Source organism: Centroberyx gerrardi, chromosome 14 (genome assembly GCF_048128805.1).
Source record: "Centroberyx gerrardi isolate f3 chromosome 14, fCenGer3.hap1.cur.20231027, whole genome shotgun sequence".
Taxonomy (NCBI): Eukaryota; Metazoa; Chordata; class Actinopteri; order Beryciformes; family Berycidae; genus Centroberyx; species Centroberyx gerrardi.
Window position 1 is genome coordinate 22,314,872 of NC_136010.1, and position 14,108 is coordinate 22,328,979.

At 42.1% G+C, this 14,108-nt stretch overlaps 1 protein-coding gene across 1 annotated transcript in view; it reads left to right on the forward strand.

Annotated features, from left to right (window-relative positions):
- LOC139924622 (neural cell adhesion molecule L1.1-like) overlaps window positions 1–11,861 on the forward strand; it is a 33,209-nt gene extending 21,348 nt beyond the window's left edge. The window contains exons 12-28 of the mRNA XM_078288036.1: window positions 1,062–1,222; window positions 1,962–2,121; window positions 3,014–3,141; window positions 3,258–3,359; window positions 3,489–3,695; window positions 3,836–3,906; window positions 4,616–4,841; window positions 5,329–5,435; window positions 6,323–6,593; window positions 7,128–7,250; window positions 7,852–8,025; window positions 8,351–8,464; window positions 8,986–9,135; window positions 9,950–10,081; window positions 10,232–10,304; window positions 10,708–10,719; window positions 11,603–11,861. Of these exons, the coding sequence (XP_078144162.1) occupies window positions 1,062–1,222; window positions 1,962–2,121; window positions 3,014–3,141; window positions 3,258–3,359; window positions 3,489–3,695; window positions 3,836–3,906; window positions 4,616–4,841; window positions 5,329–5,435; window positions 6,323–6,593; window positions 7,128–7,250; window positions 7,852–8,025; window positions 8,351–8,464; window positions 8,986–9,135; window positions 9,950–10,081; window positions 10,232–10,304; window positions 10,708–10,719; window positions 11,603–11,861 (2,470 nt within the window). The remainder of the gene's footprint in view (window positions 1–1,061; window positions 1,223–1,961; window positions 2,122–3,013; window positions 3,142–3,257; window positions 3,360–3,488; window positions 3,696–3,835; window positions 3,907–4,615; window positions 4,842–5,328; window positions 5,436–6,322; window positions 6,594–7,127; window positions 7,251–7,851; window positions 8,026–8,350; window positions 8,465–8,985; window positions 9,136–9,949; window positions 10,082–10,231; window positions 10,305–10,707; window positions 10,720–11,602) is intronic.
- Window positions 11,862–14,108: the final 2,247 nt, after the last annotated feature.

Here is a 14,108-nt window from a genome sequence, read left to right on the forward strand (position 1 = left end):
ATTCTAATATATGAGAAGTCACCGTATGTGTTCAGTTCTGTTATGGCTTTGCAAATGTGCATAACATTTGTTAGAAGTGAGCGGTGAGAGGGGTGTTTGAGTAGTAGTTGAGGAAGGTGAAATACTGTGCGGGGTATCTGCAGATTCTTAAAAAGTCTGAAAAAGTCTTCAAATAAATTATCTAAATTTAAGGTCTTGAAAAGTATTAAAATGTGATGAATACACTTATTAGATGTCTTACTTTTTTCACCATGCATTGACAAGTTTATTTGCACTGCATGCGTAGATCAATGTAGAACAGGGTTTGTAGTGGTTTTTTTTTGGGGGGGGGGGTTTATCATTGTATCTGCATTACAAAACACAGCTGGATTTCCTGGCCCTTAATTAATTTCATGTTGTCCTTTTTCATATTCTGCCCATTTAGGGTTTAAACTTTAATTAGCTTTGTTCATTTGGAAAAATGTTGCCTTTCTGAAACCTGTATATATCCTGACTGTGACCAGGAGGTGGATATACTGTCAGTAATAAATGGATGCTATGTTGGAGCAATGTTATATATTGCTAGTAGCTTCATATAAAACCAGAATTGTCGGGTCAAAAAGCATCAGCTGATTCTCCAATATAATTCCATGATCTTCTGGTAACCTGACTTTAGGTCTAAGCTCTGTCTGTGGAAAACAATAGCAGTTAGAGAGATGGGTTTACTCATAGAGATTAAGTTGTTGTGTTTCTAAGAGGAAACTCCATTTATCTGTGTATACTCTCAAGTAAGCTTAATGAATGAGCAATGTGAACAGTAAATTTTCCAGGCCTTGTACATTATGGCCATGTTCCATCGTGTTCAAAAGGATATTGCTTTTCTCCCTCCTCTCGCTGGCACTCTATTAATCGATCCGTCTTCTATCTATCATCCGTTCACTGATTAGCCGGGGAACACACTTTGATTGATCGAAGCAGCTGGAGTTACTGCTATTGCCTTGGTGTATGGTATTAATTTATCTATTGATCAATATGGTTGCGGGCACTTTGTGTGTGTGTGTATGTGTGTGTGTTCCATTCAGGGAGGGCGAGGACATGGATCCCCTGCTGTCAGACCCCCGTGTCTCCCTGCTGACCAATGGGACGATAGAACTGTCCAACGCCAGTCGCAACGACAGCGGGGCGTATACCTGCACTGTCAAACACACCAACATCTCCATCACCGCTCACCTGGAGGTCCTCAGTGAGTAGCACACACTCAGCACACACTCAACACACACACTCAGCACACACTCAACACACACACACGGGCGGGATGGACCCCCCTGCCTGCAGAAAAGAATTTCAGGTTTCAGGTTTAGTGCTCTAACCTGATCTAAATCAGACTTTCCTCATTCCTGAAACTGGAAACTACAGGTTATGGCTTGAGGATTGCACAGAAGCCATTAAATAATGCAAAGAGATGCTTGTGCAGTTGGGTTTTGACCGATATGGATATTTGAAGGCCAATAACGAATGGAAGCTGCAGATAGATGATATTTTGTGCTGATAAAAAATTTTGATAAAAAAATTAAAAATTAAAAAATTTGATAAAATTTGACCATTTCCATGCCAAAAAAAAAATTCTGTTTTCCACTGAATTTCATCTTTGTCACAGTAGAAAAGCCTCTGAAACAGAATTTAGATCGTGTGACACTAAAACTCTCCATTGAAATCTGTACTAATGATATATGTTAGCAGCTCTTTATGGGAAGATGACCCACCGCACCTATTCAATGGCAGGGGAAACTGTGGGATGCATTACTGCCTTTAAATGAAGAGTTCATTTCCAAATTCCAATTAAATGAATAAATGTAATGTGCAAAGAAAATGAAATTGTATTGCTGATATATCGGTGTAACCCTATGGTGCACTTGATCCAGTGATCACACCGACACACCCACACACTGTGACCTCTCCTGTCTTTCTCTGTTCCCCCTCAGACCGAACGGTGATGCTGGTCGGCCCGCAGCATGTGCGGCTGCTCAGAGGAACCAGCGCTCTGCTGGACTGTCACTTCTACAAAGACCCCCAGCTGCTCAATCACCAGATTGTCTGGAGGAAAGACGGTTACAAACTCCAGGAATCGTCACCCGATGACAAGTAAACACACACTGAAATGTTTCAAACGCCCCAGCAGGGTTCTGCATGTGATTTGGCAAGGCATTGCTATGGCACATTATAATATCAAATGATAACCTGTTGAGGTGATCGAACTGTCCTGCTGAAGTGGATGTACTACTTTAAATTTCACAAGGTGATGGTGGGAAAATTGCAAGATAGTTCAGCACCTTAAGTTATATCTTCAGTGTTGGTATTGCAGTTTTAGTAGTTCATTACTTTTTTTCAATGAATTCAGAGTGAATCCTTCATCATTAGCAACTATTAACTATTTTTGACTGTTAAAAAACAGAAGGAATTGCATTTTTTCATCCTTCTATCTTTTTTTTTATTTACTCCTTTAATTGTCAAGTCATATCTGTCCAATTTTGCAAAGAGCCCTTTGTTTATTTAAGGTTACATACAACACAAAGTTAACATTTCTTCTATCTGTGATAGACCCAGATAGAATTATTTGGTTTGTCCAACTCCAGTGTGTCCATACACAGTTAGAATACTTGCACTTTATTTCAAATAAAACACTTTTTTTTTTTCTAGATATGATCATTTTTACAAAGTAGTTTTAACTAGTTTTTCTATGTAACTATACTGTATTTCTCTTGAGGGTACCTCTACTGTAGTTCAACTTTTTCCTATGTGATGTAAGTAGTATCTTGTAAAACTGCACTTTCAGTAGCTTCCCCAACACTGTATATTATGATACTGACTGAGCACCTTGCTGCTACTTATACATGCTCAAACATAGTTTTTGTGATTACAATTACACAAAATTACAAAATTATGTAGCCTGGCCCCACAGTAAACTTGTAAAGTAAAATTGGTCTGTCTATCAGTCAAACTATCTCACACTTGGGTTTTTTGTGTGTGTCTCTAGGTACACTATCTTTGAGAACAGCACCCTCAAAGTGACCGACGTCCAATCAGACGATACTGGGCATTATTCCTGTGAGGTGATCACTGACCTGGACCATGTAGAGGCCAGCGGCTCCATCATTGTAGTAGGTATGTAGCAGGTGTGTTTATGTGTGTGTACTGTATGTGTGTGAGGGATGTGTATGTGTGTGTGACATTTTGTGTGTTTATGTTCTACCACTAACCGTCTTGTGTTCAACCCCCAGCGCCCCCGGACCCTCCCAAGGCTCTGTCTCTGTCTGATGTTCAGGACCGCAGCCTCACCCTCAGCTGGATCCCAGGACGCTCACACAACAGCGCCATCATAGGTACTGAACACACGCACACACACACACACACACCACATAATATCTCCATGCTTGTCTCCTAATTTCTGTTGATGGATTCACCTGGTCAAAGTGTAGTTTCATCATGGTCTCTCTCTCTCCCTCTGTCAGAGTTCATCGTGGAGGGGAGAGAGGAGCAGCACTCAGAGGAAGGGAAATGGAGGTGGGAGGAGTGGAGGCGGGTTTCTGGAGATGTCAATCACCTGGAGCTGACCCTCCAGCCCTACTCCACCTACCGCTTCCGGGTCATCGGGGTCAACGAGCTGGGCCACAGCGACCCCAGCCAGCACTCCGTCTCCCACGGCACGCCACCTGCTGGTGAGAATGACTCTTTACAAGTCCTAGTTTTATTTTATTCCCTTTCTTATTTTGTCCTGTTTAATATCTGTCATCTTTATTATAGGATATTCTCAATCTTAACCAACTCTCATTCTTCTTCTCTGTCTCTTTCTCTCTAGTTCCTGACAGTAACCCCACTGGTGTGCATAGTGACTCTATAGACCCAGGGACTCTGATCATCACATGGGATGTGAGTATTTCTCTTTGTGTGCATTTGTACCTACCAGAGATGGGGACTCAAGTCACATGACTTCAAATTGTGACTTGAGTCAGACTCGAGTCACAATTTGAATTGCTTGAGACTTGACTTGATGCATGAAGAGAAGACTTGAGACTTGACTTGACTTGGGTTCTGGTGACTTGGGACTTGACTTTGACTTGTACTTTGATGACTTGAAAAGGTTTCTTAAGTCTTGACAAAAGATCCTGTGTTTGTGTAAATGACTTAGATTGAAAGTGATGAGATTTGTTCCACCAGATGACTGAATTTAAATTCTGTTTTTTAAATTTGTATGGAATGATTGAATTTACTGAAGCTGAAAATGATTATAGAAATCAAACTCGATGCACTTACTAAGCTTTTATAATATTAAAACAATATTGCATTGAAAAGTACATATTTTGTTTTCTTAAAGATATTAAATTGATACTGGACTCTTGATTTGTTCTGACTTGATTTGGTGTTCTACATTTAGACTTGAGACTTGACTAGGTAATCTACATTTACACTTGGGTCTTGACTTAAGACTTGTGCCTCGAGACTTGAGACTGACTTTGGACTCGAGCAAAGTTGACTTGGTCACACCTCTGATACGTACACATATTCTCTCGTGTGCACATGTGCACGAGTGTGCTAAGTTTAATCCAAATTCATGTAACGTTCCTGTGTGTCTGTGCAGGAGATGGACAAGCGCTTGCATAACGGACAAGACTTCCAGTACAAGCTGTCATGGCGGGACGCGGAGGGGAGCGGTCCACACTGGACGCACGGCTATGCCAAGGCTCCGCCCTTCCTGGTGAACGGGACGGGAACCTACACACCGTTTGAGATCAAGGTCCAGGCTGTCAACTCGCTGGGAGAAGGACCTGCGCCAATCCCAGAGATCGGACACTCCGGAGAGGACGGTACGTCTGATATGGCTGTTTTCTGTCTGAGCCATTTAACTCGTTCATTCATTCATTCAAACTTTATTGTCCCTGTAAGGGAAATTTGGTTTGCAGTAAAAATACACAATAAAAACACAATAAATCTATAAAAACATAAAAGCACAATAAAATATGTTGTACTCGAAATTCAAATGCTTATTAAGAGGGATGCAAAATGGCACCCATAGAGAGGCAACACAGAGGAACTGTGAGATCATTTTAAAGCAAATAATGCACACAGATACGCCTCTGCATACAAATAATAACAACATATTCCTTGGTTTAAATTAAAATAGTACACTATATAAGATAAGTATTTTGTTGAAAATTTGCTCAATTGCTTAATTCTTTCTGTATGGTTGATGTATGACGACTTTTTTTTCCTGTTCTCTCCCTCCTTTCCTCTCTCTTCATCATCCACCCCCCACACACCCCCTTCCCTCCTGTCTCATCCTCCCTCCCTCAGTGCCCCTGGAGGCTCCGGGTGGGGTGGAAGTAACTGTGATGAACAGCACAGTCAGAGTGAGGTGGGACCAAGCCCAGAGAGTCCAGGGTCTGCTGCTGGGATACAAGGTAACAATGATTAGTAACTCAATGATAGTCCCTCAAGATTACAGAGAGAGAAAAGGCGGCTGTGCTGTGTAGCTCTGGATTTTTGAAAGTGACCAATATCATGAAAGTGTTTCAGTGAATCCTGCAATGCCAGGCAGAGGTGGAAAGTAACTAAGTACATGTACTCAAGTACTGCACTTAAGTACAATTTTGAGGTATTGGCACTTTACTTGAGTATTTCCATTTTGTGAGACTTTATACTTTTACTCCACTACATTTCAGAGGGAAATATTGTACTTTTTACTCCACTACATTTATCTGACGGCTGGAGTTACTAGTTACTTTGCACAATAAGGTTTTACATGGAAAACATACAATAAGCTCATAACATATGTTGCATTGTTAGAGTTTAAACTCTCCAACAGTACATGGAGTTGTTAGACCTACAACATTAATTACAGGCTAATGCATCAATAATTTAACACTCTGAAAGGGACCATTCTTCAGAGTGAGTACTTTTACTCTTCATACTTAAGTACATTTTACTGCTAATACTTCTATACTTTTACTTAAGCTTTTGAACGCAGAACTTTACTTTTAATTAGCTATTTTTTCCATTATGGTATTGCTACTGTTACTTCAGTATAGGATTTGAGTAGGCAGCAGGCAACACTAATGCACCCAATAATGCTTCTTATTCAGCTGCCCGACTACATGAAGGGATTTCGACATGGGAATTCATGGTTAAACTATTGGTTGAACTACATCTTAATTTTGTGACATTAATTAATTTAATAATTAATGTCACAAATATAATCACATAATTTTTCACCTGTATGTTCTGTATGTTCTTCCCACCTCTCCCTCTGCCCCCCTGTCTGTCCTCTGTCTCTGCTGTCGTGGATCAGATCGACATGAGGAGGCTGGGTCCGCAGGGGGGGCGGGGCCGCAGGGCCCTCGAAAAACTGCACCACGAGGAGGAGAGAGAGAGGGAAGGAGTGGAGCGAGGGATGGAGAGGGAAGAGGAGAGGAAGGTGGTGGTGGTCCATGGCATGAAGAACTCGGAGGAAGTCACGGGGCTGCGTCTGTATTCACGGTATGAGCTGTCCGTCGCTGCCTTCAACAGCAAGGGGGAGGGGCCTTACTCCCCGCCGCAGCACTTCAGCACACCAGAAGGAGGTGAGAGGAAACGAAAAGCTACATTTTGTTTTATATTTACCACATTGTTACAATATGAGCTGTATTTGGTAACATAGATTTGGATTCTATTCTACAAGATGTCCTTAAATGTAGAATTTCAAGTGCTGCCTTCAAATGCTGTTGGAAAGAACATCAAAGGCCTTCATTTCATGCTCAGATTGACTCAGACTCAGATTAAGCGTTGTGCCGACTAAGTGCCAGTTTTGTTGGCCGCAAGCCTATTTTTTTCTCGCCAGAGGTAATTAATTCGGTAATTTAGCAGTAGCTCTGTGCCACTTGATTTCTAAAATAAAAGGGTCCATTTTGTTATTATTATATCCCATTATCCCATATAAAGCAGTTGAAACATGCAACAAATCATATTTACGACTTCCAAATCTGGACATAGGATCTTACCAGGGGCACTTGAAGGTAGCAAAACTCATCACAACATAATTGAAGCTCATTACATCTAAATGCCTTTATCGGACATGCTAATGATCTATGCCTGTGACACTGTGTGTGTGTGTGTAGCCCCCGGCCCTCCTGCATCCCTGAGGTTTGAGAGCCCATCGGAGACGGAGCTGGCTCTCTACTGGACCCCTCCAATCCAAACCAATGGAAAACTGCTGGGATACATTCTGCAGTACCAACAGGGTGCGTATTAAGAGAGTCTAGGGGCAGTTTAAGGTGGGATAAAGGTTGATGGCATCCTCCTCATAAAAGCAAACTGTTAAATGCATCTTGCTTGTTAACTCTGTTTTTCAAAGGGGAAGAAGCTGATTTACATGGCCACCATCATCCTTGAAAAATTATTATATCCCCCACCTGATACTGATCAGCTGATGTGCTGTTTAGGTGGGACAGCTGATAGCCAATCAGCTGATAGCATGCACCACTTCAGTGTTCTGCTTGAACAATGTGATGCTCCATTTAGGACTGAATTTGCACTGAGTCCAACCTCTGGATGGACACAAAAAGGCTGCGACAGGATTGCTTAGACATTGAAGACCCCATGAAATGGCATTTTTACTTCCTTGATTTGATGTATTTCCTGCTGAAACAGGATATTGGGGCGGGACATAACGCAGTGAGGGATCATTGAAAAGTCTAAACCCATGGGATATCAGTCAGGGAGAGAAAGGCGGTTTTGTTTGATGGGAGGGATGGAGGGACGGGATTGTTCAAAAATCTTTGAATGAAAGCAAATGATTGAAAAAGCCAATTTTTTTTCATTCTGTGTGTGTTCCATCCATAGAGGTGGAGAGCGGAGTCAGCCAGGTGGAGATGAAGCAAGTAGAACCGAGCGTGACTTACCATGTGTGGGACTACCTGGACCCCCACAGCCACTACATCTTCAAAGTGACAGCCCGCACCACCGCTGGGGAGGGACCGCCCATCACACGGAGGGGCGCCACCTTGCTGGACGGAGGTGTTTTGATTTCTTAATAGTATTATTATTGCAATTTTCCTCTATTCTTCTTCTTCAGATTCAAATGCATGCTGTAATTCGTCATTGCTTATCAAGACTACAGAATCAAGTGACAAATCTCATAGATGTACAGGCAAAGAACATTTCACTACTCTTGGGTCAAAACCTTGTATCTCCAAAACATATTGGACATAGTGGATTCCTCTCTCCTGTCATTTCTATGCATCGCTTTCCAACTCCCCACTCTATCCATTCATTCTTTTTCCTCATGTCTCTCTTTCCCTTCCTCCCTCCAATACCTCTGCCGGTCTTTCTCTCCCTCCAGGTCTTCCAATCAACATTTCCATGGTCCCTGCAGAAACGTCCATCAACTTGACCTGGGTGCCAGGAGAACGATACAGGAACCACGTCTTCCGCATCCGCTACCTGAGGAAGAGTGGTGAGAGGGGGAAGGAGGGAGGAGAGGGAGGGAGGGAGAGATAGGAGTGTATAGGGGAGGATGATGGGGGAACTTCAGCTTCCACATTCGCTGCCTAATGACAGTAAGAGAGAAATGGAGGGAGTGTGGAAAGCGAAGGGGAGACATCAGGGGGATGACATTACAAATTATTAAATGCACAGTCATTAATAGGTTTATACATTTTAAGGGAGAGGTTAGGGAAATGAAAATGTACTTGCTGTAGAAAAGCTGTAGAAATCACTGGTAAGGGAGAAAATAACAGAAGGCAATGGAGGGGAGGGGGAAGAGAGGACTGGAAGTGGATGACATGAAGTGGAAGAGAGGGAAAGACTTATGAGATCTGGGACTTCTACATCTCCTACCTGAAGAAGACTGGGATTAGAAAGAGTAGAAGAGAGATTAGGAGGGAGATGACGAGAGAAGAGTGATAGATGCACACTCTTCACATTTCACTAATCAACATCTGTGTGTGTGTGTGTGTGTGTGTGTGGCCGCTGCAGTCGGGGGCGAGTGGGCGGAGTCGGAGATGGTGAACTCCACGCAGGGTTTCTATACGCTGCCAGACCTCCAACCAGGAACTGAGTACCACCTTGCCATCAAGCAGGGCAACGACACTCCCTGGGACCGTGTGATATGGACCAAAGGACCAGGTACTTGTGTACACACACACAGTCTAGAAATCAAAGTAGATGAAGGTCTTTAGCTTAATTATAACATTTGTTGAATTCTAACTTAAAGGTGCTATGTGTAACATTTTTAAACATCAATATATTATTGTCAAATTAATTGTGATACCTTGGTATGATTATGAATATCAAGACCAAAACCTCACGCCATCAGAACAGTTTTTTTCCCCATGGCAGTCAAACTCATAAATACTCCCCTAGTCTCCCACTGACTGTGTGGATAGTCACGCACGCACGTATACATACACACACACACACACACACACACACACACATAGATAGATATATATATTTATATAATGATGTTAAATCTATATAATTTATTGTATTGTACATTTTTATACTTTATACATTCATATTTCTAGTGCTATTCTCGTTTTTAACTGCTAATAGTACTGCTTGAATATATGCTTATTGCCTATTGTCTATTGATTGTGTCTGTATATTGCACTGGATGTCACTTTACTGTTATTGCTTTATTGTTTACCAAACTAAATTCCTTGTATGTGTATATGTACCTGGTGAAAATAAATCTGAATCTGAATCTGAATTATACTACTATCTCACATCAGCAGTATTGTTAGTGCTACTCTTTCTCAAAATTAAGACCACATTTCCCATAAACCCCATTACTTCCTTTCACAAAAAGGATGTTGCTACTTGCGCCATGCGCCACCTCATAAACAAAACGCTTAAATATCCTGAATATAAACAGAATATTAATGTGCATGTGAACGCACTCCTTGAAGACCGTCTTTCTCTGTCTCCCACCTCTCAGAACTCTCAGAGGTGGCTGGAGGGTTCGCCACCCAAGGTTGGTTCATCGGACTCATCAGCGCCATCGTGCTGCTGATGCTGATACTGCTCATCCTCTGCTTCATCAAGCGCAGCAAGGGAGGCAAATATGCAGGTAACACAGCTGCGCGCTTAAAACACACACTCTTAGATATGCACCTACATACACATACATGTACATACATACTCACAGAGTTACTGCAATCCTCTGTGAATTATTTAGTACACTGTCCAGAGTTTGATGTCCGTGTTTTTTCCCCTGCAGTGAAAGACAAGGAAGACGGTCAGGTGGATTCTGAAGCTCGGCCGATGAAAGATGAAACCTTTGGAGAGTACAGGTGTGTGTCTCTCACCACCAGTGATTTCTACACACACACACACACACACACACAATTCTTTAAAAAATATATATATCTATTTTTACCTTATAACATCATCACTTTCATCACTTCATCACTTGTTTTTCCAAAAAGCGCAACTGTTTCCACTGTTAGAATAAGCAAAGCTCTTAAGATACAATATAATAACTTCAATAATATTCCATTGTGATGTTTTCAACTGTTGAATATCTTTTTTCTCTTTTGGAATGAAACTTTTAATCAGCTCCCTCTTCTTCTTTTGACTGTTTGCTTCCTATCGACATATATGTCTAACTGTTACAGTCCCAGCTCTCTCGGAGCCTGTCTGTCTTTTTTCTTCGTTTTCTCACTTTACTCCTTTTCCTTCATGCTTTGCCTGCAGATCCCTGGAGAGGTGAGTGCTTCAGCTGCCTCTTTCTCTCTTAGACACGCACACTTTGCTTCCTGTGTTCTTGGCAGTGCTGCAGAGTAGTTTTGCAGTAGCTTGGTGGTAGTTCAACTAAATCAGTTTTGGTGGTGTTTTTAGTAGTTTATTCCATTTTTATTATTTGGAGGCTTTAACTTTTGACACTAAAAGAGAAGAAGATAATTGCATTTTTTTTTACTTCTTAAATTATCAAGGTTGTATAAGTCAGATCTTTAGAGCTTTATTCATTTTTTTTAAGTTTACAAACAACAGCAAATTCAAAAAAATAATAATACTAAATTAAAACAAATCAAAATGGGTTGTTTTGTTTAGATTTAGGTTCAGGCTGAGTGAAAATGAGTGATTATCATTACATGAAAAAGAAAATTAACATTTCTTCTTCGTATGACAAATGTGGATAAAGTTATTTGGTTTGAGTTTACTTCCAGACTTTAATTTCTGGCAGGCAGTTGAGTGTGGGCATTAGAAACACAGTGAACATTACATGCACTTTATTTCAAATATAATACAGATTTTGTCAACATCCTACTCAGTGTTTGATTTTTTGGTCATGTGTTGTTTTATATGACATTGCACATGTAGATTTGATCATTTTTGAACTAACTGAAGTAACCTCAGTTAACAAAGCTATATTTCTCTTGAGGGTAACTTGGCTGTATTCCAACTTCTTCCTATGTGAACTGGTAGCTTATAAAACTGTACTTTCAAAGTGGCTTCCCCCAACACTGGCTCTTGAATAGATAAATACTCCACTTTATTGCATTTTACAAAACAAACAACTCACCTCCCATGCTGCCAGTAACTGACTAACAAAGTGGATGTTGCTCTTTATTTCTGGCGTTTCTTTCAGTGATGGAGATGAGAAGCGCTCGGTCAGCCAGCCGTCTCTGTGTGTGGAAAGTAAGCTGGGGAGCGACGACTCCCTGGCCGAATACGGAGACAGTGTGGACATCCAGTTCAACGAGGACGGCTCCTTCATTGGCCAGTACAGCGGCCGGGGGCCCGTTCCCCACGGCAACGAGAGCTCTGGTCCCGCCTCCCCCGTCAACCCAGTCCCGCCTCCCCCCATCGCTCCATCCATGTCTACCATCCTGGACCGGCCCAGCTAGACACACACACACACACACACACACAAACACACACACACACACACACACACACACACCATCTGACTGCCTGCAACAAGACACAAAGGGACAGACCACTCCTAAGATCTGACTCCACTGCCTGTGATACACACACACACACACACACACACACACACACACATGCCTACACACACTGATGACCAGAGGTTCAGTACATTCCACAGGTTTATGTAGTGAAGCTGTTTACAGGATGTCTCTTTTCTACTCCAAGTTTATACACATACACACACACACACACACACACACACACACACACACACACACACACACACACACAAATATACAAACACACACACAAAATCCGATACCCCTTCACCCTTCTATAAGAGTGAAAGAGAGGGAGAGGACAGGAGAGGAAGATGATGGGTGATGTGATGAAGGGTGAGACAAAGGGGGAGAAAAGTGGAAATCCGTTCATCTTGTCTGTGACCAAAATGATTTCATCCTGTACGACCATTTCAACATCATTCTGTTACATTTACCATGTTGAAGCCTTATTCTTTTTTTATATACTTGGTACGGTGTCTTGCAAGACTCTTCATTTTTTTTTAAACACATACTTATTTTCGTGCCGTCATTATCAAGAGTCTTCACTATGTCTTCTTTGTTTATGCCGTTTGTGCGCTATTTATTTGTGTTGATGTGCATGCGTCTGGGAATGATTTCGCTATTTATTAATGTGTGCGCGGATGTAAAACCTCCCAAACCGAAGATGCATGTCCCCTCAAGGCATTTACAAATCGTTTCGTTGATATTTAGCGTACGAGTTTAAAGTGCGACTGTTGTTCTGTATGTGTGTGTGTGTGTGTGCGTGTGTGTGTGTGTGATTATTCATGCTCTCCATCTCTGCCCCATGACTTGCAGCGATGTGAGACCTGTTGCCTTAAGAGAGTCCAGTCGAGCCTCCTCTCCTCCCTCTTTCTGTCCATCCGTCTGTCAATCATCCATTCCCTGCCGTCGTCCTCCTATTTGCTCAGCAGCTGAAATGCAGGATCAGGATGTGTTTGCAAACAGAAAGACACTCCTATGCGCGCGCACACACACACACACACACACATAAACACAGACCGTGCATACCACACGGAGGGGCCGTCCTCTGTAGCAAAACCTGACCGGCCCCTCTGAGAGGGAGGGAGGATGGATGGAGAGAAGGAGGGAGGATGGAGAGGAGGACAGAAAAAGAGGAGGAGGAAAAGAAGAGCGAAAAAGAGAATCCGACGTATCGTTCTCTGAATGTAAATAGAACCTTGAGATTGTCATTTTTTCTTATTTTCATCGCTTCTTTTATAAGATGATCAAATTGTAATCTTTTGTTTTTTATCCGTTGCTCTGCTTGGTTTTGTACTGATGCACTCCTGCGTTGACCTGCTGTAGCCTTTGTCCCATACGACCCCGCCCTGTGCCATCTTCTCCTGTTAGGTTCATCTTTTCCTCTCGTGTTGCTTAGTAGCCCAGAGGCTTTTAGAGAAGATTAGAATCCTAGAGAACAACCACCCTTGAGTTTCCTTATAGCGCTTAGAGATGCAGCAGATATTATTGATTATTTAATAAGTCATGTCATAAATGTTAACGTTTATACGACCCGCCGAGACAGTGCTGTTCTAATGGAAGTGGAGCGAGATGCACCTGAACGCATCGTGATGTCTTTTTGCAGTCCTGGATGGATCGATATTGGAAATCCACTGAAATACTTTAAGAGGGTTTATTTTGTTGCCTTGGAGTGACAGATGGTCTGGGTTTGCGCTGCTGGTGCTGCTAATAATGGCTCCACGGTGCCAGACACACTCAATCTGACAAAGAGAAAGTACTTTGAAGCAGGATTTCAAACCAAGAAGGATTTCCCATATTTTTTGACCCAGATCTGTAGTTTCCTTTAATGCGGGTGGAGCAGAGAGGGACTGGAGAGGAGTCTGATAGCTTACCTGCACTCATATCAGACAACCCCAATGGCTCACAAGTCACTGATATGGAAGTCACTGAGTGGAGAGTGGCGCCTCTGGTTTTGATATTCGATTCAACCTAATCCACTGTCATGTAGATCTCTATCACAGTCAGGTCAAAATACTGGAATATGCAGAGAGACAGTTGATGACTTGAATCGCAGCAGTTTCCTCCATGCCTCCACCTTGCCAATAAAAGTCAATCCTTGTGTCCTTATGGAGAACGATCTTCCCAAGTTGTCTTGGAGAGAGAGAACTTCTCGAGAAC